At 42.9% G+C, this 26,826-nt stretch overlaps 1 protein-coding gene across 1 annotated transcript; it reads right to left on the reverse strand.

Moving 5' to 3' along the window:
• On the reverse strand, window positions 1-26,136 carry LOC121390591 (cytochrome P450 4F6-like). Its single transcript, XM_041522446.1, has 12 exons — window positions 26,024-26,136; window positions 21,178-21,390; window positions 19,765-19,912; window positions 18,727-18,920; window positions 10,414-10,550; window positions 9,357-9,419; window positions 8,410-8,533; window positions 6,609-6,756; window positions 6,047-6,176; window positions 4,291-4,569; window positions 1,541-1,606; window positions 1-896 (listed from the first exon to the last, which is right to left on the reverse strand). The coding sequence occupies exons 2-12, from the start codon at window positions 21,355-21,357 to the stop codon at window positions 794-796; spliced, it is 1,572 nt and encodes a 523-aa protein (XP_041378380.1). The 5' UTR covers window positions 21,358-21,390; window positions 26,024-26,136; the 3' UTR covers window positions 1-793.
• Window positions 26,137-26,826: the final 690 nt, after the last annotated feature.

A 26,826-nucleotide genomic window follows, 5' to 3' on the forward strand; every position in this document is an offset into this window, starting at 1 on the left:
GAAATTATTACACTAGCGTGTGACTCGTACTGATTTTACGTGTCAGGATTCATTTATTACCCTCGCTCTCGCTCGGGCAATACAAAAATCCTGACACTCGTTTCGTAAAATCAGTACGACACACGAGCTCATATAATGATCTCTGTATATTACAGGCCTTGTTTTTACTAAAACCGTGACCATACTATACAGATGTGTATCCAGTTCCTTGGCACTTTTTTTTAATTTATTTGTTTATTGCAGTTACCATAGTTTTGACATCCAGTAGCCGATATATTTTTCATGCTGGGGTATCGTTAAACATCTAGTCTAGTCCATTCAAGTCCTTGATTTTAATAAAATTTGGACCACATTGCAGATATGTGACTTAACTTAAGTCCCTGGTTATACTAATCTATTGACCACACTATTACTGTAAATATGTGATTTCAATTTGCTTATTTTAATTTAAAAAAAATCTTTACCACATTGTAGAAATGTGATTTAAGTACTTGTTTTTACAACAACAAAAAAAAACCCCCACACTGTAGAGATGTGAATTCAAGTTCTTGATTCTACTAAAATCTTGACAACACTACACAGGTGTATTTAAGTCCTTGATTACTAAAATATTGCCCGAATTGTAGATATCTGTATTTAAGTACTTGGTTATATTAACATTTTAACCACACTGTAGAGATGAGAATTCAATTTCTTAGTTTTACTAACATTTTGACAACACTGTACAGATGTGGGTTTTTTTTAGTTCATGGTAATTATAAAAAAATTTTTAGTACACTGACTAGACATATATTCAAGTCCTTGGTTTTACCAAAATCTTGATCCCAGTTTCGGCTTTCATTACTAAAGACAGCTTTGGCCTCACTTCGTGCGATGGATCCAACGTCATTTGATATCTGAAAACAATATGCAAATTATAAAAAAAAAAAAAAAAAATTAAATTTTTTCACAGATTTCATTTATACTTATTTTAGTGTTTCTACCCAATTAAGGTTGAAGCACGATGTCCTGGGCACACACACACACACACACACACACATATTTATACGGCTGTCTGTCCGTGTTTCGAATAATGCCGACCTATCCTTCCTATTTTTGGCGCACATTTTATAGCCCAAAACCGAGAAAACTGTCGGGCTCCTCCTACTACAAATGCTACAAGAAGTCTTTAATATACACTTTTCCCACTTTTGACAAAATATAAAGTGCACTGTATATAAAAAAAAAGCATCGCTTATTCCTTAAAACACCGCTAGTTCTTTGTTGATATGAAGATGAAATTCAAATTCAATCATAAACGTCACATGTTAATCGGTCGGTCCCCCGTATTAGATTTTGCAATAATAAGTTTAAAAAAATAGTACTAAATGAAATTATTTAGAATGTACTAGTTGATAGGAATGTAAATCAAAGTATAATGTTTTTCATTTCACAAGAATTTTAAAATATCCCCCCCACCTCCTTCGACGTTGTGGAATACAGGTTGGAAGGGAAGAAAACTCCAGTCCATTAAGGGTGATGGATTGATATTAGAGTTTACCTGTAAATAATCCTCGCTATCACAGTCTTTATCTCCCTCAAGGCGAAGTTCTGACCAATGCAGTTTCTACAACAAAAAGAGTTTGCTTTGTTTAACGATAATCTAAGTTAATTTACTCATAAGTGCAACATCTATTGTGTTGGGTAATAAAAGCTGAAACGCATGATGAGTATGTACTGCAAAGATGTCCAACATACGACAGTATCGGAGAAAACATCTGGCCACAACCCAGAACAATCGGAAAAAAACTTTGGGGCAAAAGAGACGACCTGCTGCTGATTGGAGTTCATGGAGACGATAAAACTCACGATTTGAATTAAAGGCACATTGTCACAGATCACTGACCTATTTAATGGCCTAACAAACTATTACCTGAACAACAAAAAATTCGATTTGTCTCTAAATGTACTTTATTCAACCATCTTCGTAACCACCATACTCCATTTATTAATGATATTTTGTCAATCCATATTTGAATTATGGCAATGGTCCATAATTCAAAAACTAAAATTGCCGAGAGGGTTGGCATGGATTTCACAACATCATAGTTCAGTTAAGGTGCATCTTCATAAATCAAGGCTAATATTCGTTCCTCGTATTCAGCCTTGATACATGTCGTCAAGAAATCGTGCCACAAAATGCTTAAATTTCATTGAATGCGATGAGATCCGATTGCAACGAATCGCAACGCTCCTTATAGATTCCCTTGTTATTGTAAACAAAGATGGCAGCGTCAGCGTCCGGCGGTTAATTTTTGATATTGCTTTCAAGATTGTCACATGTTATCGATGCTGTGTTGGTCAGCGATGTCATCGTGTAAGGGACATAATCGGTGTTACAAATTTTCTTCCAATAGAGGGCGCTAGTAGTGGATATCAGTAATCTTGACTGAATACGAGGAACGAATATTAGCCTTGATTTATGAAGATGGTTACGGTGATACAATAGCTAGATTTGGTTTCCAACAATTAATGTAATTTTTATTTATTATCCATTTTTAGAGAAATAAGGTCCTTAAATCCGTGGCAGTATGTCTTTAAGGAGCATAAAGAAACTGAACACAGAAGAAGAACTATGATGATTACAAATCTGCCATTATCAAAAGTTAAAGATTGTTGTGTTTAACTACACCACTAGAACACATTGATGTTTTAATCATCGACTATTGGATGTCAAAAATGTGGTAATTTTGACATATAGTCTTATAAATTTTTCCATTAGTAGCAAGGGATATTCTATATGCACCATCCCACAGATAGGCTAGCAAATGCCACAGCTTTTGATATACCAGACGAGGTGCATTGGCTGAAACGAGAAATGGCGCAATAGGCTCACCGACGGGGATCGATCATAGACCGACCGTGCAACAAGTGAGCACTTTACCACTGGGCTGCGTGTGAACCGTCTCACAAAATAAGTCTATGAAGTTTGATTTATAGTTGCACACGGGCGAGACGTAGCCCAGTTGTAAAGCGCCTGCTTGATTCGCGGTCGGTCTGGGATCGATCCCCATCGGTGGATACATTGGGCTATTTTTTTGTTCCAGCCAGTGCACCACGCCTGGTATATTAAAGTCCGTGATATGTGCTATTCTGTCTGTGGGATGGTGCATAAAAGATTCCTTGCTACGAATGGAAAATGTAGCGGGTTTCCTCTCTAAGACTACATGTCAAAATTACCGAATATTTGACATCAAATAACTGATGATTAATAAATCAATGCGCTCTAGTGGTGTCGTTAAACAAAAACAAAACTTTAACTCTATAAACATGTAACACGCACATTTGGATAAAGTTATAATAGAGTGAAATAAGAGCCCGTGACGGTAAAACTAGGAAACATCCTTTAAAAATATACTTGCGCTCGTCTCCATAACCATTATTTCTCAGAGATACAATCAATGAATGGATGAATGAATGAATGAATGTTTAACGACACCCCAGCACGAAAAATACATCGGCTATTGGGTGTCAAACTATGGTAATGGAAACAAACAAGGTGATGATCAACATCAACAGAAAAATTCAAGATATAAATAAAAACAGTGTAAAGAACTGTGCAAAAATACAAATACAAATATCACAGATAGATACTGACTTTTACTCTAAACTTCAATTTGTGCTGTATTGGCCATTCTCAAAAAGAATGTTACACCCCTGCACCACGGTGAGGTTACAGCACGCGCAGCGGCAGAGATACAATGAATGAATGAATGAATGAATGTTTAACGACACCCCAGCCCGAAAAATACATCGGCTATTGGGTGTCAAACTATGGTAAATGCCTCGAGAGATACATGCGTTATTTAAAATATGAAGAAAAACTGCATTTTGTGGTATCAGAAACACCAGGATGACCAGAAACACTTCGGACATACGGAAATGGATAATCTAAACAATAAACATCTAAGCAATGTCTAATTTCAATTATCAAAAACCGACTCTAGTGGTGAAAATTGTGCCGTAGTGTTTAAAAACCAGGGTCAGTCACTTTAAAGCTGGTTTTGTTTAACGACACCATTAGAGCACATTGATTACTCAATCATTGGCTATTAACATTTGGTAACATTTGGAGTCTTGGAGAGGAAACATTTTTCCATTAGTAGCAAGGGATCTTTTATATGCACCTTCCCACAACCAGAAAAGCACATGCCACGGCCTTTGATCAGTTGTGGTGCACTGGTTGGAAAGAGAAAACATGTTTTGTTTAATGTCACCCCATCTTGACAATATAAGCGATTATTATCCTACCTTGGCCCAGCCGAAAATGCTACGAAAGCATAAGGGTCCATGTCGATCATGTTTTCCGGCAGGAATCTCTCCGGTCTGAACTCGTTTGGTTCTTCCCACACATCAGGGTTGTGATGTAGTTCGTAAATCTGGACCGCCACGAGAGACCCGGGAGGAATTTTACACCCGTCGAGGACCATTTCCTGTGTAGTCTTTCTCTGAACGAATGGCACCGGTGTGTGTTGGCGGAGGCCTTCCTTGATGCACAGATGAAGATACTTCATATGTTGTAGGTCATCCCTAAGTGGAAGAAAATAAGAAATATATTTTACCATAGGCAGAGTACATAACGGAAGTTCTCTCTCTCTCTCTCTCTCTCTCTCTCTCTCTCTCTCTCTCTCTCTCTCTCTCTCTCTCTCTCTCTCTCTCGGATTTAGGCAAAAAAGGCTTACCCACTACTCTTCTTTTTTTTTTTTCTTTTTTTTTTTTTTGGGGGGGGGGGGGTCAAGTATTTTATTTAAAGTGAAGAAATGTTTTGCCCTTGGTTCCCCACCCCTGAAATATTTCCTGGATCCAACCTTGCTATGCAACAGAGAGGGTATCCAGTGACGTTAATACACCAGTGTCTGTATTTACAAGGTGTTTGTTGTCCTAATGCTTGTAGTAGCCCAAAGCTGATTTTATCTCCCAACAATTTCGTACGTACGAAAAAGATATATATCACGAATTAAAGTAAAAATTTAGTTCTACAAACATCAGTATACGACCGCAAACACATTCGATATACAGACACTGGTATTTTAAACAAGAAAATGTATGTAGTATGAACTAGTTAGTCGCCAACAAGGCTCTGTTATCGCAAACATCTTACAATGGCTGCAAACTCAGGACAGTCCCTTTAAATGATCTGTTGGAAGAAATTACGTGCGGTCAAATGAAGCAAACAGTCTTTATTTTTTTACAAATTGTTTTGGATGATGGTCGTCCGGTTCCGGAAGCTGAATATTCTGATTATCGAACACATTTATATAGTGTGCAATTCGCTTTGCATTTCGGGTGTCCGTAAGGTGGGGTTTCCGGACTACTGGAGTCCGGATTATTGAGGTCTTACTATATATTTGTAACCAAGTATATGATTAAGCGCACTCTGTTTTAGTGTCATGTGTTTGTGTTAGAAAGAAAGAAATGTTTTATTCAACAACGCACTCAACACATTTTAATTACGGTTATATGGCGTCAGACATATGGTTAAGGACCACACAGATTTTGAGAGGAAACCCGCTGTCGCCACTTCATGGGCTACACTTTCCGATTAGCAGAAAGGGATCTTTTATTTGCGCTTCCCACAGGCAGGATAACACAAACCATGGTCTTTGTTGAACCAGTTATGGATCACTGGTCGGTGCAAGTGGTTTACACCTACCCATTGAGCCTTGCGGAGCACTCACTCAGGGTTTGGAGTCGGTATCTGGATTAAAAATCCCATGCCTCGACTGGGATCCGAACCCAGTACCTACCAGCCTGTTGACCGATGGCCTAACCACGATGCCACCGAGGCCGGTGTGTATGTGTTAGAAGGTGCGTGCGCAGTACATTGTACATTAGTGGGGAGTCTTGACTGTGGCGAGAGTGAAACCCCACCCCCACCCCATCCCACCCCATCCCACCCCACCCATCTGCACATGTACCAGTGTTAGTTATAACTGAAATGAAATCTTCTCGTCTTAAAGTATAAGGTCTGTCACAGAGAAAACCCGCCAAATGTTTTCCAACTCACCAGGCCAAGAATTCACCTTCCTTATTGGCCATGAGTTGCGCCACCTCGTGGTAAACTCGTTCCTGGATGTCCGGATGTTCAGCCAGGGAATACAATATCCAGCAGATGGCGCTCGTCGTTGTGTCGTGACCTTGAACAATCATGTAAAAAACAAAAACATGGAGCTATTGGCTGTATGTGAAACGAAAACAGACAAAATGATAACACATGAAGCCGTTGTGATAAGACATGGAGCTATTTATTTCATTTCAACTTATTTTCGTGCTTATATCCAATTAAGGTTCAAGCACGCTGTCCTTTCACACACCTCAGCTATCTGGGCTGTCTGTCCAGGACAGTGGGTTAGTTGTTAGGTGGTTAGTGGTTAGTGAGAGAGAAGTGGGTGTAGTGGCCTTAAACCTATCCATTGAACCTCTAAGAACTCTGGGTTGGATCTGGTACCGGCTGCGAACCCTGTATCCACCAGCATGTAGTCCGATGGCGTAACCACTGCGCCACCGAGGCCGGGCATGGAGCTATAAGGTGCATCACGTGAAACGAAAATTCACAAAAAATTGTTTACCTTCAAACAGAAACGTATCAACTTCATTTCTGATTTCCAAATCCGTCATACCAACTCCATTTTCGTCTTTAGCCGTGAGCAATATATCTAGGAAATCGAGGTATTTGTGTTTGTCGTCCGACTTCGGACTATTGGCTGGCTTTGACTCCTACATCAATATTGAAAAAACATTATCAATTTTATGAACGTTTAAATAGAAGGAGTTGGGATATTTCTCCCAAGATCATATCGAAACTGTGAGAAACCCCCCCCCCCCCAAAAAAAAAAAAAAAAAACATAAAAAAAAAAAAACATGTGTCAAACGGAATGTTCCAAGTTAGTTGTAAAGTATAGAATCAAAACTTCTATAATCCCTTCCCAACCAGTGTCTCCAAAAGACTGGTACATAAACAAAAACCCGTGGATTGTATGATCTTGTCTATGGGGGAAATGCATTTAACATAAAATATTCCTTGCTGCTTTATCGTTAGGAGAAACCCTATGTGGCGGCAGCGCAGGTTTCTTCCCTCCTCCACCACCCCCACCCCCTCCTGCCCCCCCCCCCCCCCCCCCCCCCCCCCCCCCCCCCCCCCGGTATCTCTAACGACCAATTGTCGAAATAACCACATGTTGGATATCAAAACAGTCCTAGTTAAAAGGCGCAGACCCTAGTTTCAGCCCGTGAAAATGGACACTAAGTTTAGTTAATCACATTTGGATAACGTTAAAACAGAGAAAACCTAACGTCTGTGATGTTTAAACGGGGAAATACCGTCCAAAAAAAAAAAGGCTACAGATTGTCTCGATAACCATTACTTCTCAGACGAACGTGTATTTTTAGAATTACGAAAATTGCATTTTGGAGTACTACAAAAACAGGGATGACTAGAACCACTTGATGAGTATAAAAATTAATATTCTAAATAATAAAATGAACTTACGTCTAATTTAAATTATCAAAACCGGCTTTAAAGGGACATTCCTGAGTTTGTTGCATTTTAAGATGTTTCCGTCTAATAAAATATTTCTACGATTAAACTTACATATTAAAAATATTTTCTGGTTTAGAATATCAGTGTCTGTATATTCAATGTGTTTCTGGTCGTCTTTAATATTTGTAAGAAGCCCAAATTGGATTTTGTCTTCAAATAATTTCGTACGTACGAATTTTTTTTATTTTTGGAAATAAAACGAAATTTAACCTAGTATAAATATTACAACGATCAGAAACACGTTTAATATACAGCCACTAATATTTTATGCAGAAAAATATATTTGATATGTAATTACAATCGTAAAAAGGTCTTTGTTAGTCGATAACATCTTTAAAAGTGCAGCAAACTCAGGAATGCCCCTTTAATAGTAAAAAATATGTTGTAGTGGTTAAAGACTAGGGTCTGTCACTTTAATGGGTGCTAAGGTGTGGTGAAACAAATATTCCTTTTCATGTCTTTTTTTTTTGGGGGGGGGGGTGGGACTAAGTCAGTGGCACAGCGCTCGCCTGATGCGCGATCGATCTAGGATCGATCCCCATCGGTTGGCTCATTGTGCTATTTCTCGTTCAAGCCAGTGCTCCACAACTGGTGTAACAAAGGCCGTGGTATGTACTATCCTGTCTGTGGGATGGTGCATATTAAAGATCCCTTGCTGCTAATCAAAAAGAGTAGCCCATGAAGTAGCAACAGTGGGTTTCCTCCCTCAATATCTGTGTAGTTCTTAACCATAAATTATGTCCGACGCCATATAACAGTACATAAAATGTGTTGAGTGCGTCGTTAAATAAAAATGTTCCTTCCTTCTCGTTTGGTTTTATATATCTTACCAGGGCGTGTTTGCGCGCTCTGATGATGTCTTCGGCCACCTTGTGTACGTAATTACAGTGTCTCTGGAACCGCCTGCCATCTGGCGTCAACTTGTAAACAAAGTCCAAGTACAGCCAGGGTCGTCTGAAAACCAACATCAATTTATAGAAAATTATGAGGACAGACAAGACAGTGCCGGATTTATAAGGGGGCGAAGGGGTCAATTGCCCCGGGCCCCCCTGCAAGGGCCCCCAAGACTAATACAAAAGGACTTCCATTAAAAAAAAAAGGTAATAATTATAAAATTAATTCATTTTTTATTTGTCATGTAATTTAGTTTCTATGGTGAGGGGCCCCCGACCTGAAGCGCTCCGAGCCCCACAAGGTCTAAGTCCGGCCCTGCAGACAGATATTTGATTAAAGTCCCACCCAATACATACACAGTAAAATACACGAGAGACATTCTTAATAAACGATATAAACGCCACTTTTTATGGAGTTATGAGAGACTAAAAATCACAGTCAATAGTAAAATATACAGCCATATAATACGTACCGTAATATTACACACACACACACACACACACACACACACACACACACACACACACACACACACACACACAACACACACACACACACACACACACACACACACACACACACTTGATCTGTATTAGGACATGATAAAGCGATATAAAAAAAATTCAGCTCAGTATGTAAAGGCATTGTGAAAAACAACATCCGGAAATCTCTGTGGGTGGGACAGACAGACGGAGAGGCATGCAAACAAAGAGACATACAGGAGGACGGAGATAAACCTACAGTCCCCTCCAATTGGACCGGTGGGGGATCAAAAGTATTCTACAGATTGCAGCTTTCGGGTTTAGATCGTTGTGAATATGGATTATTATTATTATTATTATTATTATTATTATTATTATTTTAAACCACAAGAAATACGTACAGAGATCTGTTGACCCACAAGTCTGTCAGCTCCTGCACAGCGGTCACATACGGGTGTTTGTCTCTGAAAATAGTCAGCGCAGAGATTTAAAGGTACAATACCACTCTGAAAATAGTCAGCGCAGAGATTTAAAGGTACAATACCACTCTGATAATAGTCAGTATAGCTATACTTAAAGGTACAATCTCACTTCACCATAATTAATTAAGCATCATTTACTAATGCAACATTGCAAACACACCTAAGCGTTAATAAACTCACAATCGCTACCAATGGATATTATGTAAATAGGACATATGGTCGAGAAAAGAAAAAAAATTAATGACAACCCAGCACAAAAATCGAGAAAAAGTAGGCTCGCTGCCGCTGTATAGGCTACTCCTAACAATAAAGTAGCAAGGGGCTTTTTCATGTGCACAGCCGGCCTCGGTGACACAGTGGTTAAGCCATCGGACTACAGGCTGGTACGTATAGGGTTCGCAGCCCGGTACCGGCTCCAACCCAGAGCGAGTTCTTAAGGGTTCAATGGGTAGGTGTAAGGCTACTACACCCTCTTCTCTCTCACTAACCACTAATCAACTAACAGCTAACCCACTGTCCTGGACAGACAGCCCAGATAGCTGAGGTGTGTGCCCAGGACAGCGTGCTTGAATCTTAATTGGATATAAGCACCAAAATAAGTTGAAATGATATATGTGCACTAGTCCATAGGACAGTACACACCATGGCCTTTGATGTACCAGTCTAGCTGGAACGGGGGGGGGGGGGGGGGGGGGGCGGGATTTCATGGAGGGTAAGAGTTCACTGAGGGCAATCGGTCCTGCGACCCATCACTCTCCAGGCGAGCGCTCTACCATTTACCTACCACACACACACACACGCACAAACACCACCACCGATTTAAAATGTCTAATAAGTAAGATGAGTGGTTTTTTATTTTTTTATTTTTTTATTTTTTTTGGTGGTGTTTTTTTTGTTTTTGTGTGTACTATTTTAAGTCAAAGTATAATCTTTACATTTCACGAAGTAAACTAAAGCGCAGGTGTTAGTTTCTTACCCTATTATCTGACAGTTGCTGTTGTAGGAGAACGCACATTGAAGCAGTATGTCCAATGACGTCAGAGTTATATTCTCAAACAGCTCGAACGGTTCGTCCCTGCTGCTAGACGCCTCCATCCTTCCCCCCCCCCTCTCCTCTCTTCCTCCCTTCTTCCTTCTCTTCTTTCTCTACCTTCTTTTTCACTTCCCCCCCTTTTTTTTTTCCTCTCTCTTCCTCTCTCTCTCCCTCCCTTTCTTCCCCTCTTTCCTTTTTTCTTTTCCCTCTCCCCCCCCTCTCTCTCCTTCCTCTCCCCTCTTTTCCTCCTTCTCTCTCTCTTCCTCTCTCTTTTCTCCTTTTTTCTCTTCCTCTCTTCTCCCTCTCCTTTCCCTCCCCCTTTTCCTTCCTTCTCCTTTTCCCCCTTTTCCCCCTTTTTCCCCTTACTCCTCCCCTTTCCCTTCCCCTCCCTCCCTTCCCCCCCTCCTCTTTTTCCTCACTTCTTTCCTTTTTCCCCCCCTTTCCTTTTCCCCTTCTCCCTTTCTCTTTTCCCCCCCCTCTCCCTTCCCCCCTTCCTCCCCCTCCTTCCTTCTTTTCTTCTCCCCCCTTTTCTCCCCTCCTTTCTCCCCCCCTTCTTCTCCCTTCTCTCTCCCCTTTCCTTCTCCCCTCCCTTTCCCCTTTTCCCCTTCCTCTCTCCTTTCCCCCCCTCCCTCCTTTTCCCCCTTTTCCCCCCTCTCCTTCCCTCCCTTTCCCCCTCTCCCCTCTCCCCCCCCCCCTTTTCTTTGTCCTTCCTTCCTCCCCCCCTCCCCTCTCTTCTCTCTCTTCCTTTTCCCCCCCCCCCCCTCTTTCCCCCCTTTCTCCCCCCTCCCTTTTTCTCTCTTTTTCCCTCTCTCTTTCTTTCTCTTTCCCTTCCCCCCTTCTCCCCTTCTTCTCCCCTCCCCCCCTTCCTTCTTCCTTCTCCCCTTCCTTCCCCTTTCCCCTCTTCCCCCTTTTTTTCCCCCCTCTTTTCTCTTTCCCCCTCTCTTCTTTTCCTTTTTCCTCCCCCCCCCCCCTTCCCTTTCCTTTTTTTCCTCCCTTTCCCTCCCCCCCTCTCCCCCCCCCCCCTCCTTTTTTTCCTTCCCCTTCCTTCCCCCTTCCTTCCTTCCCCCCCCCCTTTTCCTTCCCTTTTTCCCCCCTCCTTTCCTCCCCCCCCTTTCTCCCTTCCCCTTCCTCCCCCCCCCTTCCCCCTTTCCCCCCTTCCCCTTTTCCTTTCCTTTTTCCCCTTCTTCCTTTTTTTTTCCCCCCTTCTTTTTCCCCCCCTTTTTTTCCCCTTTTCCCCTTCCCCCTTTTTCCCCCCCCCCTCTTTCCTTTTCTTTCTTCTTTTTCCTTCTCCCTTTCCTTTTTCTTCCTCCTTCTTTCCTTCCCTTTCCTCCCCTCCCTTTTCCTCTTTCCCCCCTTCTCCTCTTCCTTCCTCCCCCCCCCCCCCTTTTCCTCTTTCCTCCCTTCCTTCTTTTTTTTTTCCCTTTTCTTCCCTTCTTCCTTTCCCCTTCCCCCCCTTCCCTTTTTTTTCTTCCTTTCTTCCTTCCTTCCCTTTTCCTTTTTTTTTCTCCCCTTCCTCTCCCTTCCCTTTTTCCCTTCCCTTCCTCTCCTTCCCCTTCCCCTTCCCTCTCCTTTCTTTCTTCTTTTCTTTTTTCCCCCCCCTTTTTCTCCTTTCCTTCCCCTTTTCTCCCCTTCCCCCCCTTCTTTCCCCCTTCTTTTCCCCCCCCCCTTTCTTTCCCTCCCCCTCTTTTCTCCCTCTTTTTTCCTTTCCCCTTTTTCCCCTCCCCTTTTCTTTCCTCCCTCCCCCCTTCCCTCTTTTTCTTTTCCCCTTTTTCTTTCCCCCCTTTCCCTTCCTTCCCTTTCCCCCTTCTCTCCCCTCCTCTCTTTCTCCCCTCTTCCCCTTTCCTTCCCCCTCCTCCCATTCCCCCTTCCCCCTTTTTTTTCTTTTTCTCCTTTTTCTTCTTTTCTTTTCCCCCCTTTCCCCCCTTTTTCCCCCCTTTTTTTTCCCTTTTTCTTCCCTTTCCTCCCCTTTTCCTTCTCCCCCCTCCCCTCTTCCTTTTTTTCCCCTCCTCCCCTTTTCTTTTCTTTTTTCCCCCTTTTTCCCCCCTTTCCCTTCCTCCTTTCCTTTCTTTTTCTTTTCCCTTTCCCCCCCCTCTCCCCCCTTTTCCTCCCCCCCCCCCCCTCCCCTTTTCCTTTTTCCCTTCCTCCCTTTTCTCCCTCCCCCCCCCCTCCCTTCCTTTTTCCCCCCCTTTCTCTTCTTCCCTTTTTTTTTTTTCCTCTTCTTTCCCTTTTTCCTTCTTCCCTCCCCCCCCCCTCTCTTTCCCCCCCCCTTCCTTTCCCTTCTTCTTTCCCTTTTTTTTCCCTTTCCCCTTTCTTTCTCCCCCCCCCCTTTTTTCCCTTTCCTTTTTCCTCTTTTCTCTTCCCCTTTTCCTCCCCCTTTTTCTCCCTTCTTTTTCTTTTTTTCCCCTTTCCCCCTTCCCCTTCCTCTCCCTTTCCCTTCCCTTTTTTTCTTCTTTTCTCTCTCCCCCCCCCTTTTTTCTTCTTCTCTCCCCGTTTTTTCCCCTTTTCACCCCTCTTTTCCCTTTTTCTTCCCTTTCTTTTCCTCCCCTTTCTTCCTTCCCCCCCTTTCCCCCCTTTTTTCCCCCCCCCCCCCCTCTTCCTTTCCCTCTTCTCCCCCCCCCCCCCCCCCCTCCCTCCCCCCCCTCCCTTTCTTCACTCCCTCCTCTCTCTTTTTCCTTCTCCTTTCTTCCCCCTTTTCTTTTTCCTTTCTCCCCTCCCTCTCCCTTTCCTCTTCCTCCCCCCCTTCCTTCCCCTCCCCCTCTCTTTCCTTTCTTCTCTCCCTTTTTTTTCTCCCTTTCCCCTTCCTCCCTCTCTCCCCTTTTCTTCTCCTCTTTTTCCCCCCCTCTCTTTCCCCCTCTTTTCCTCTCCCCCCCCTTCCCCCCCCCTCTCCCCTCTTTTTCCCTCCCCTTCTTCTTTTCTTCCCTCCTCCCTCCTCCCCCCCCTTCCTTTCCTCTTTTCCCTCTTCCCCCTCCCCCCCTTCTTCCCCCCCCTTTTCTCTTCCCTCCTTCTTTTTTCCCATCTTCCTTCCCCCTTTTTTTCTTCCTTTTTTCTTCCCCCCTTCCTTCCTCCCCCCCCCCTTTTCCCCTTTCCTCCCCCTTTCTTCCCTTCTTTCCCCCCCTCCTTTTCTTCCCTTTCCCTTTTTTCTTTTTCTCCCCTTTTTTCCCCCCCCCTCCCCCCCCCCTTTTCTTTTTTCTTTTTTCCCCTTCTTTTTTTTCCCCCTCCCCCCTTTTTTTTCTCCCCCCTTCCCTTCCTTTTCTCCCCCCCCTTTTTTTTCCCTTTTTCCCCCCCCCTTTCCCCTTTCCCCCCCCTTCCCCCCCTTTTTCCCTCTTTTTTCCCTCCCCTCCCCTTTCCTCCTCCCCTTTTCCCCCTCTTCCCTCTCCCTTTCCCCCCCCCCCCTTCTTTTTTCCCCCCCCCCCCCCCCTCTCCCCCCCTTTTTTTTTCCTCCCCCTTCTCTCCCTTTTTTTTTTTCCCCCCCCTTTTCCTTTCCCTTTCCCTTTTTCCCCCCTTTTTTTTTTTCCTTTCTTTTTCTCTTCTTTTTTTTCCCCCCCCCTCCTCCCCCCCTCTCCCTCTCTTTTTCTCCCCCCTTTTTTCCCCTTTCCCTCCCTTTCCCCCCCCTCCTTTTTTTCTCTTCTTTTTTTTCCCTTCCCCCCTCTTTTTTTCCCCCTTCTTCCTTTCCCCCCTCCCCCTTTCTTCTTTCTTCCCTTCCCCCCCCTCTTTTCTTTCTTCCTCCTTTCCCCTCTTCCTCCCCTTCTTCCCCCCTTTCCCCCCCCCCCCTTTTTCCTTTTTCTCCTTTCTCCCCCCCTCCCCTTCTTTCCCCTCTCCTCTTTCCCCCCCCCCTCCCCTCTTCCTTCCCCCCCTTTTCTTTCTTCCCTTCCTCCTTCCCCTTTCTCTTCTTCCCCCTCCCTCCCCCCCCTTTCCCTCTTCCCCCTTTCTTTTTCTCCCTCCCCCCTTCCCCCCTTTCCCCCCCTCTCCTCCCTTCCCCCCCTTTCCCTCCTTTTCTCCTCCACTCTCTCTCCTCCCTCTCTCTCTTTTTTTCCTCCCCTCCTCTGTCTCCTCTTTCCCTCCCTCCCCTCTCTCTTTCCCCCTCCTTCCCCTTCCCCCCCCCCTTTCCTCTCTCCTCTTTTCCCCTCTCCCTTATCCTCCCCACTGTCTTTGTCTGTCTCTCTCTCTTCATTCTCTCTCTGTCTCTCCCCCCTCTCCTCTCTTCTCCCTCTCTCTTTCTTATCCCTCTGTCACTCTCTCTCCCGCTCGTTCTCTCTCTCTCTCTCTCCGTCGCCTCTCATCTCTCTCTCTCTCGCTCTCTCTCTGCTCAGCTCTCTCTCTCTCTCTCTCTCTCATCGTGAAGAAGATCGATTCAGAGATCACGGTCAAAGCTAATTTAATTTTTCAATGTTTTGCAGGTGCTGTTGTAATGATGAACTCTGGGTGGACCCGCCGCTTCCACGATCGCGCCCTCGCGTTTGGGACGCGCACCCCTCTGAACACTAGCTCATTCCATTTCCCCTCCTTCCACCCCGACGCCGTCACGTGGCTTGTGACACACAGAGAAATCCACGTCGTAGGAGTCGACACGCCCTCTGTCGAGTACGGTCAAGAGAAAACGAAACCTCCCCCGGTTCACGTGATTCTGTTCTCCAATCAGATTCCAGCAGCAGAGAATGTGGCCAATCTGCATCTAGTTCCGCCGCACGGGTCGACGATATTCGTGCCGGTCTACAAGTTGTTTAACGGAAGCGGCGGGCCAGCAAGGATATTTGCCACATTCGAAAAGGATTCCTGGTATAACATTTCAAGTGGCGTCGGCTTAGCTCTAGATGATGTCATGGTTATAATATTTTCTACCATATTTTGTTTCGTTAACATCATCGTGTTTGGTTAAAAAAGAAGAAGTTAAAACAGCGCCGTAGCTAGGATTTTGTGTGGGGGGAGAAGGGGGTGGGTGGGGACAGATGACTTTGAAACGAACGAGCATGGAAGGTGCAAGACATTAGAGGGTCCGGGGGCATACAGGAAATTTTGAAATCTAGAAGCTCTGAAATTAGGGAGGTTACATAGTTAAAACGTCAAAATCAATAACCAGTAAAAACAAAAAAACAAATGGGGGGGGGGGGGGGAGGGGCAAAACACTGACCCTATCGTATTTAAGTCATTTGGTAACTCTGACATATAGCCTTAGAGAGGAAATCCGCTTCTGTTTTTCCATTTATTGCAAGGAATATTTTATGTACTCCATCCCACAGACCAGTGCCACAGCTGGACTGTTTGTGGGGAAGTGTATTAAGATATGTATAAAATATACCTTGCTGCATTAGTAAAAATGTAGCGGGTTTCCTCTGATGACTATGAGTCAGAATTACCGAATGTCTGACATCCAATAGCCAATGATTAAGTAATCAATGTGCTCCGGTGGTGTCGTTAAACAAAACAAACTTCTTTCATCCCACTGACAGGATAACACATATCACGGCCTTGGATATACCAGTCGTGTTGCATTTCTTGGAACGAAAAATATCCCAATGTGCCCACCAACGGGGATCGATTCCAGACTGACCGCACATCAGGCGAGCGCTTTACAATTCCCGCCCGTGTTTCGTTACGTCACTCCCTGCTTCATTGGTGCGGGTATGGGAAACTACATGAGTATTCACTTTTAATGGGCGCCAAAATATTGTAAATATTATCACCAAACAAAAACGGTTAAAGCTCCTATTATTCTTGATCGTCGTCATCATCATTATCATCGTCATCATATATTATGTGGTATCATCAGCAGCATCATCGTCACTATCATCATCATCATATGTGGTATATTTGTTTCATTATTAAAGTTACACATAGTACATGTTGATTACTGTATGTCCATCATTAGTACCAGGAATACATGTAGTTCAGAGTGTTTACCTTTAAAAACATGCTTATTTGTGTACCTGTTTGTGTATTCTGTGGCATATGTATATATTTACATGTTAACATATATAAATTTCACAATACCCGACTTTGTATATCTGTTGTTTGTTCAACAGTTAAATGTTATTTATTAACGAATTTCACTGTTAAAGGGACATTTCTGAGTTTGCTGCATTGTAAGATGTTTCCGAAAAATAAAATATTTCTACGATTAAACTTACATATTAAATATATTTTCTTGTTTCGAATATCAGTGTCTGTATATTCAATGTGTTTCTGGTCGTCTTAATATTTGTAAGAAACCCAAACAAGCAAGATATATTTTATATGCACCAGCCCATAGACAGGATAGTACATACCACGGTGTTTCATATACCAGTCGTGGTACACCGGCTGGAAAGAAAAATAGTCCAATGGGGCCACCGACGGGGATCGATCCTAGACTGAACGCGCATCAGGAGACCGCTTTACCACTGAAAACATCACACACCACAGTCTTTGGTATATCAGAGCTTAAAGGTGCATTTCCAAACTTGTAAGTGTCATTTTTACATGCATTGGTTACTACAAATTAATTAGCATCATTAACTAAAGAAAATCACAATTGTAATGTGCTGCTACTCGACGGAAACAAAGGTTTCCTCGTGAATCCATGACGAAATATATAATAATGTACATAGCAATATTCATCGCATATGCAATAAAATAACAGCCAATTGTTTGTTTGGTTTGGTTTGTTGTCATCTGTTGTTGTTCGTTGTTTTTATTTAGTTTATCGGTGTTTTGGGATTGTTGTTTTGTTGGGGAGGGGGGGGGGTTTGGGGGGGGTTTATGTTGTTAGTTTTTGTTTCGTTTTAGGGGGTATTGTATGTTTGTTTGTTGTTTTGAATTGCTTTTGTTGTTGTTGTTTTTTGTGCTGTCAATATGAATATGCAACCAAAAATTCCAAATGTGGATTTTGCTATATGGTTTCAACTCCGTTTGCAGTAGGACTGCCAGTTTATAGTACGCGCCAATACAGGCGAAAAATATTGTTTCTTTCGTTTGAGGAACGAATTAGAAAGTAACTATTTTCTCCTTGGTCGAAGTACATAAAGGTTGGTAATTTGCATAAGTGTTTGGTAGGGGGCGCTGTTAGTGCACTATATAAGGAGGTGGCAATGTGTTTTTTATCATCTCGGTTGTGGTGCACGCAATTTACACTGTTTTGAAAGTATCTCACATTAATTGTGTCTTGTCTTTTTATAGATTGGCGAACCGTGAGAATACGTTTTGAAGGTGAACAGCCACTGGAGGGGTAACGGCCCAATATAATTCGTTTAGAGGTTTACGTTGTAAGAGTGGTTTTCAGACTGTTGAGTGTTTTATTATGGAATAAACTGTGGTACGTCCGTATGTGCGCCACACAGTATGCCATTTACTTGTCGTTCTGTTTTATGTACAGAGGGGGTGAAGGAGAACAAACGTTTTCTGTATAGATGAATATTTCAAGCAATGAACTATAAATAGTCGACATATATTTTTAATACATGATGTTTAGAATTCTCGTAAGTAATACTATCCATTGTTTAACTAACAAAAACATAATAAACTAGAGCACACTGACTTAGTAGTCATCGGTTAACGGATGTCAAACATTTGGTCATTTGACATATAGTCTGTTCGGAGTAGTCTCCCGTAATACTTTCCTGTGAGAACATGGCATAATATGCAGACAGCTTTTTAAAACTGGTTAGTTAGTGGTTATTTCATATGGTACAAATATCTTTGTTCACACTATAGAAGTTTAAAATAAAATACATTTATGCATAATGAACAGTAACATTTTTAAATTTAAAACTAAAACTATTTTCTTTTTCAAGGCCAGTGTTTAAATTTGAATTAAAATTAATTTTCCAAAAGGGGTCAAAAGTTAAAGGTTGTTTTGTTTAACCACACCACTAGATCAATTTTTTTTTTTTTTTTTGGGGGGGGGGTAATTTTGACATAGTCTTAGAGAAGAAACCCGCTACATTTGTTTTCATTAGTAGCAAAACATCCTTTCCATGCACCATCCCACAGGCTGGATAGCACATACCACGACCTTTGGTATTCCAGTCGTAGTGAACTGGCTGGAATGAGAAAGAGTCCACTGACGGGGATCGATCCTAGACCGACAGTGCATCAGGCGAGCACTTTACCACCGAGCTACGTCCTGCCACTCAAAAGGGACTCAATCCGAATTTAAATCTACACAAAAATGTGTGATAAACAATATGCTGTGGTTTAATTAAACAAAACTTTCTTCAAATGGACGCTGATTAAACAATATTCTATGACGTCATTAAATAAACATTCCTTTCTTTTACTCACCAGCAGGACGTCAGCTGCCTTGTTGTAGACGGTCACGTATGGGTTGAGGATGTCGAAGTGGAAAGCTGGCGTCAGCAGCCGTCTGTTTCTGGCCCAACGCTCCCCATTGGCTATCAGAAGTCCCTCCCCCAGCCATGGCACGCCCATCTCGTATGATGCTGACATCCCTAGTCCGAGATTCCTGGCTTTTGGTTCTGAAAATATAATCAAACAAATATAAAAAGTATTATAAATCAAAAGCACACTTCGTGTCCTGGATGAAGAAGCTAGGCGAAAGTCGACGCCTGCGCCCATGACAGCTTGCTCTGAATGTGCATGTTAAACCCTATGACTTGACCTGACCTGACCTGACCTAAAGCACACTACAAATACTGCGGAGCAGGGGGCTAGGGTGGGGGCTCAAAAATATTAATGGATAGTAAATATTTTGGGGAAATTTTACTGTGGAGCATATCACCGAACCCCCTAGAAGCTTTATTTTGCCCTCTCCATCTCAGTCAGCTCCCCCCTCAATATCTACGTGTCTCCGCCGTGCCTGCACTACCGTAGGAATTGCTTTCTATAATGACGACCATATTTCAATTTAATTATTTAGAAGAAAAAAAAGTAAAGAGTGGTCGTACATTTTATCGTTTATAAAAATCAATAGGAAATAACTGTAAGTCATTTAAAGTGACAGGAAGGAAGGAAATATTTTATTTAACAACGCACAAAACACATTTTATTTACGGTTATATGGTGTCGGACCACACAGATATTGCGAGACAAAACCCGCTGTCGCCACTTCATGGGCTACTCTTTTTCGATTAGCAGCAAGGGATCTTTTATATGCACCATCCCACAGACAGGGTAGTACATAACACGGTCTTTGATATGCCAGTCGTGGTTCACTAGCTGGAAGGAGAAATAGCCCAATGAGAGCACCGACGGGGATCGATCCTAGACCGACCGCGCATCAAGCGAACTCTTTACCACGTACACTCACAAACATGTGCTCTGTTATTGTCGTCAAATTAAAATTGTTTCAGACATTATTACCTGATGTCTTGAGAAGTAACTTGGCGACGTCTGGGTGTGACAGAATGAAACTGGGCAGAATCGGTCCCATCCAGTCCATGTGGTAGCGTCTGAAGTTCTTAGCTATGTACTGCATCGTCTTGAACGTCTTGTGGTCGGGTCCAGAATACTGAATTATTAAAACACCGATTTTAAATTTTAATATATTTTTAGTCCCTTACCGGAGGATAGGTTTCGTTCTCGTCCTTGTGTCTGTCTTTGTGTCAGTCTGTCTTTCTGTCTGAGTGTGTCAGTCTGTCTGTGTGTGTGTGTGTGTGTGTGTGTGGTGTGTGTGTGTGTGTGTGTGTGTGTGTGTGTCAGTCTGACTTTCTGTCTGAGTGTGTCAGTCTGTCTTTCTGTCTGAGTGTGTCAGTCTGTCTTTCTGTCTGAGTGTGTCAGTCTGTCTTTCTGTCTGTGTATGTCAGTCTGTCTTTCTGTCTGTGTGTGTCAGTCTGTATGTTTGTCTGTGTGTGTCAGTCTGTCTTTCTGTGTGTGTGTGTGTGTGTGTGTGTGTGTGTGTATCAGTCTGTCTGTGTGTCAGTCTGTCTTTTTGTCTGTGTATGTGTGTCAGTCTGTCTGTCTGTGTGTCAGTCTGTCTTTCTGTTTGTGTGTGTCAGTCTCTCTTTCTGTCTGTGTGTGTGTGTGTGTGTGTGTGTGTGTGTGTGTGTCAGTCTGTCTGTCTGTGTCAGTCTGTCTATCTGTCTGTGTATGTATTGATGTTGATCATTTGTTTGCATTTACCATAGTTTGACATAAATATTCATTCATTCATTCTGTGTGTGTGTGTGTCAGTCTGTATGTCTGTATGTCTATGTGTTAATCTGTCTATGTCTGTGTGTCTCATATATAATTTGTCGGACGTGTTTTGGTATAACTACAAGATACTGAGCAAACCTGTTGTACATAGCTTTTATATGTAGAGTTACAGATCAAGCTTGACTTTCATGGCGATTTAAACACGTTTTGACAAGAGTTATGGTTCTTGAACATAGCTGGTACGAAATTTAAAGATAATGAGCTGACAGTTTGTGTATAGCTTTATGATGTACTATTACAGATCAAGTGCGAACTTCATAGCGATTTACCCCGGTAGGGGAAACGTATTTCTTTAGCAGAACTCCCAGAATGCTTCTTTAATATTAAAACACAATTTAATAATATACAGTATCAAACATTCGTATTAAAGATACGTACTTGGTCGAAACACAACAACTAAAGCATACAAAACACTAACAACACATATCTGGTCATGTCAATTTGTCCCCTAAAATTTTGTCCGGTAATAAAACGTCCATGCTTGCACAAGTTTTGCTTTGCGTAACCTAATCCTTATTTTGTGTATTAACAGAGAAAAAACACAATGATTTTTAATACGGTATACACATTTCCACTTACCATATGAAGAGTTCCCGAAATGAAGCGGAAATCCCCGACGATGGGGCATTCTTTAAACATGTCCCAACGTTTCCTTACAAAACGTACGATCTGTATCGCTTTCACAACACCCAGGGTTAGCATGCAAATCCCAACAGTTTTGAGAATCGTAGGTATGTAGGCTTTCACTGTGGTGTCCATGGTGTCCGCTTAAATTATCTTCTTTGGAAAAATCTGAAGGAAGGAAGGAAGGAAATGTTTTATTTAACGACGCACACAACACATTTTATTTACGGTTATATGGCGTCGGGCATATGGTTAAAGGGACATACCCTAGTTTTTAAACACTAACGCATATTTTTTTAATTATCCTATGGGATATCTACATCATGGCACGTCCGTTTGTTTATTGTAAGTAGATTTTATTAACCAGCTTAATCCATGTATATTGTGCATTATGTAATTTTATAATTTATACAACCCTCCTGTAAACTATCATGTCTCATATGTATATATCATTATGTTTGTATTACCCTCATATGCCGTTGTTAAACGGCCAGAGTGAAATAACCTGTTCTGTTCTGACAGTTTGGGACCCGTTGTTCAGACGATTAGTCAGCTGTTTTTGGCAACAAAATAAAACACAAACATTTATTATAGCATACTAGTATTACATTTCCAAAAATATTTAAAAACAGATATTTATAAAAGCCCATAGTCAGCTTATTAACCTTTCTTAGAACAACTGGCCCCTGGTGCAGGTAACAGCATTTTCAAGTATAGTAGCAATGATCATGTCAACTATAGCAGTAGCGGATCCAGGGGCCCGGACCTCCCCCCTTTTTTGTAAATTCGAGCATGATGTGTTCAGCTGTAAGAGGCGCGGTGTAAAAGGAGAGATGAGTCATCACCTTTGGACCCCAGTGGCGTAGCGTGATCTGGACTTAGGGGGGGTCGAATATGAACCAAGTGGACCCTTTTCTATTTTGTTTTTGCACCACCAGAAACTACATATACTCTTCAAAAAAAGAAACGCAAAAGGGTACAAATGGGTTATAACTCCGATTTTATGTTTCCTACCGGTTCATGCTTTGTGAATATAAGGTCATTGCATGTCCCAAACACATTCCCACGGTTACATTCGATAAAACGCAGCTACTGTACAATAAAGTTCCAAAATGTGAATATTCGCAAAAACGCAGCCACGTGCAAACCATGTCACCACTGCACGTGCGTTGTCTGCACGTGCAACATGAACACCGACAGTATAAAAGTGCAGGGTGTTCGCTTGCCTGGCCTCTGGGTGTATCTGGCCGACAGTTGACAATCTAGGACATGCCACGTCTCAGTGAACCGCAGAGAAACAATGCCATCGGCCGACTAGACGCAGGCGAATCCAGAACGGCCGTTGCCAGGGCATTCCATGTGTCCCCAAGCACCATCTCCAGACTGTGGGACCGTTACCAGCAACATGGATCAACACGTGACCTCCCTAGATCCGGTCGACCACGGGTCACTACCCCCGGGCAGGACCGCTACATCCGGGTACGCCACCTTCGGGAACGATTGACTACTGCCACCTCCACAGCCGCAGCAATACCAGGTTTGCGCAGGATATCCGACCAGACCGTACGGAACCGCCTACGTGAGGTAGGAATTCGTGCCAGACGTCCAGTTCGAGGTGTCATCTTAACACCACAACACCGTCGACTCCGACTGCAGTGGTGCCAGATTCATCGACAATGGCCTCAACTGCGATGGAGACAGGTGTGGTTCAGTGACGAGTCCCGATTTCTGCTCCGAGTCATGATGGAAGATGTCGCGTGTATAGGCGTCGTGGTGAACGTTATGCGGCAAACTGCGTGCAGGAAGTGGACAGATTCGGCGGGGGTAGTGTCATGGTGTGGGCAGCCATCTCACACACTGGCAGAACTGACCTAGTCCACGTGCAGGGCAACCTGAATGCACAGGGCTACATTGACCAGATCCTCCGGCCACACATCGTTCCAGTTATGGCCAACGCCAACGCAGTGTTCCAACATGACAACGCCAGGCCTCACACAGCACGTCTCACAACGGCTTTCCTACAGAACAACAACATTAATGTCCTTCCTTGGCCATCGATATCACCGGATTTGAACCCAATTGAGCATCTATGGGACGAGTTGGACCGACGCCTCCGACAGCGACAACCACAGCCCCAGACCCTGCCCGAGCTGGCAGCAGCCTTGCAGGCCGAGTGGGCCACCATCCCCCGGGACGTCATCCGTACTCTGGTTGCTTCAATGGGCAGGCGGTGCCAGGCAGTTGTCAACACACGCGGAGGCCACACCCGGTATTGACTCCAGATGACCTTGACCTTGGTGGTGTGTCCTATCACTTACTCACAATGGACTAGAGTGAATTGTGAACAATCCTGCAACATTTGGTAATGATCGGACTCACCATTCAATAATGAAATCAATTCTCCAAATGTTACGACAATGTGGTTTTGCGTTTCTTCTTTTGAAGAGTATATGTATAAACCTGTATTAGTTCTGAAAGCGGACCATTTGCTTCAGCGGGGGGGGGGGGGGGGGGGGGGTCCGAACCCCCCGCCCCCTACCCTACGCCCCTGGACACCCCCCCCCCCCTTTCAGAAATCCTGCATCCTTGCCTGTATAGTGTTGGTGGTGGTGACGACATGATTGTAAAGATATCGACAATAATAAGTTATTTTAGGATAGGTATGAAATTATCTGTCACAAACATCATTATCAGTTAAAATTTGATTACAGTGATGTATATATATAGTGCAGCTTGGTACAAAGGGTAATAGGATTAGACACGTGTACACACGCTGCACATAGTCGCCTTACCACAGCACGACTTGTAGTAACGATCTGAACAAACACACACGCACATACACGCACACATACGTGCGCGCATATACACACTATTTTCTACTTGCTGAAACGAGGTTTCGGAACAGGAGGTAGCTCAGTTGTTGTTTTTTGTTAAACGACACCACTAGAGCACATTAATTTATTAATCATTGGCTATTGGATGTCAAACATTTGGTAATTCTGACATGTAGTCTCAGAGGAAACCCGCTACTTTTTTCCATCAGTAGTAAGGGATCTTTTATATGCACCATCCCACAGACAGGATAGCACATACCACGACCTTTTATATACCAGTCGTAGTGCACTGGCTGGGTCGAGAAATAGCCCAATGGGCTCACCGACGGGAATCGATCTTAGACCGACCGCGCATCAGGCGAACGCTTTACCACTGGGCTATATATGGGTCTTAAAGGTGCAGACCCTAGTTTCAGCCCGTTAAAACTGACACTAAAGTTTGGTCAATCTATAAACCTGTAACACATCAGGGTAAGGTTATAACAGAGCAGCTGACATCTGTGATGTTTAAACGGGGACATGAGGTTTACAAATAACTAGAACCTGTCTCGATAACCATCACTTCTTAGATGAACGTGCGTTTTTGGAATGATGAAAAATGTATTTCGGGATACTACAACAATCTGGATGACCAGAACCACTTCAGGTGTATGAAAAATGAATATTCTAAATAATAAAATATAAGTACTTCCAATTTAAATGATCAAAGACGGCTTTAATAATGAAAAAAATACGTCGTAGTGTTCAAAAGCTAGGGTCTATCGCTTTAAGATGATAGAACAATTTACAAATTTACAAGAAAGAAATGGTTTTATTTAATTGACGCACTCAACACATTTTATTTACGGTTATATGGCGTCAGACATATGGTTAAGGACCACACAGATTTTGAGAGGAAACCCGCTGTCGCCACTTCGTGGGCTACTCTTTCCGATTAGCAGCATGTTTACACCTACCCATTGAGCTCTGTGAAACACGAACTATTGGGTACACATTTCAAAACACTGTAGTCAGTACGTTACTCCACTGATAACAATAAGATAAAAGTAACAGATATTTTTAAAGCCACCTTTCCGACCCTAGTTTTCGAGATACGTAGACAATTTAGCTTCCTTTTCAACATCATTTCATTTAATTTTAATTTCTTTTCGTGCTTATATCCAATTAATGTTCAAGCACGCTGTCCTGGGCACAAACCACAGCTATCTGGGTTGTCTGTCCAGGACAGTGGGTTGGTTGTTAGTGGTTAGTGAGATCTGGGTTGTGTCTGTCCTGAGAAGAGGTTGTAGTGGTCTTACACATACCAACTGAGTCGTTAAAACTCGCTCTGGGTGGGAGTCGGTACCGGGCTGCGAACCCGGTACCTACCAGCCTTAGGCTATGTCCTATGGCTTAATCATGACACCACCAAGGCAGGTTCCTTATCCGCAACCAGGGGTGGGATGTAGCCTAGTGGTAAAGTGCTCGGCTGATGCGCGGTCGGTCTCGATTCATCTCCGTCGGTAAGCCCATTGGGCTATTTCTCGTCTCAACAAATGCACCACGACTGGTATATCAAAGACCGCGGTATGTGCTACTCTGTCTATGGGATGGTACATATAAAAGATCCCTTGCTACTTATGAAAAACATATATCAGGTTTCCTCTTTATGTCAGAATTAGCAAATCTTTGACACCCAATACCGTGTGCTCTACTTGTGTCGTTAAACAGAAACAAACTTTAACTTTATCCACTACCCAACACCCCCACCCTCACCCGTTACTGACTTCCAAGTAAGTTACTAACAACTATTGCAGGTGCAAATATACTCAGTTTAAGAAATAACTACAGGATCATTTTGTTTTGGGGATCGAATATAATATACACCGGTAGTGTACTACTTTGCACCATATTAACGAATGTAAACAGAAACATAAGAATATGGGAAATGAATGTAGGCCTACTAGCGATCACTGGTTTTTGCTTACCTGAAAAGGTCCTTCCTGAATAAACCAAAAGCTATTCCATTCTAATGGACACATTTAAAATGACAGACTGCAATTGTGCGGCTTATCAATTATCATTGACAAACTTAATTTTGTCCCAGCTGGTTACGCAGTCGTACATATCTGGTCCCGGGTTATTTCGTCCATAGTATATACAGCAAGTCTACTTCGCAATACAGAAGAAATCACAATACATAAAACACTAAACTGTATTTTGCCAGTATATACTGCATACCTATTAATATGTATTATATCTCAAACTTATATGATAACGAAAATAGCCCGAGTACTCTGACAATAAAAGAGCTTCTGCTTAATCGATGCCTATCAAACGGTTATCAAAGATTCCCACTCTAATACAACAACTTTTTTTTTTTTCCATTTCAACTTATTTTCGTGCTTATATCCAATTACGGTTCAAGCATACTGGGCACAAACCTCAGCTATATGTGCTGACTGTCCAAGACAGTAAGTTAGATGTTAGCGAGAGAGAAGAGGGTGTAGTGGTCTTTCACGTACCCACTGAGTCGTTAAAACTCGCTCTTGGTTGGGGGCCGGTTGCAGGCTGCGAACCATGTACCTACCAGCCTTATGTTCAATGGTTTAACCACAACACCACTGAGGCCGGTACAAAATAAGCCTATGTTTGACGTTAAATACCTTTACATCGAGATCCCTGATTTAAAAAACAAAATAATAATACACATATTAATCACTAATACACACTACAGGAAACGTCCACTACCAATAGGCCAATCAATCTAAGGTTTAAAACAAGCTAGTAT

Source organism: Gigantopelta aegis, chromosome 15 (assembly GCF_016097555.1).
Source record: "Gigantopelta aegis isolate Gae_Host chromosome 15, Gae_host_genome, whole genome shotgun sequence".
Taxonomy (NCBI): domain Eukaryota; kingdom Metazoa; phylum Mollusca; class Gastropoda; order Neomphalida; family Peltospiridae; genus Gigantopelta; species Gigantopelta aegis.

Coding starts and splice junctions, on each gene's coding strand:
- LOC121390591 (XM_041522446.1), bottom strand. CDS start 21,357: ATGGACACCACAGTGAAAGCCTACATACCTACGATTCTCAAAACTGTT. Junction 6,177..6,608: donor TGATACGTTTCTGTTTGAAG/GTAAACAATTTT, acceptor TGATTGTTCAAG/GTCACGACACAACGACGAGC. Junction 1,607..4,290: donor GCATTTTCGGCTGGGCCAAG/GTAGGATAATAA, acceptor TTTTTGTTGTAG/AAACTGCATTGGTCAGAACT.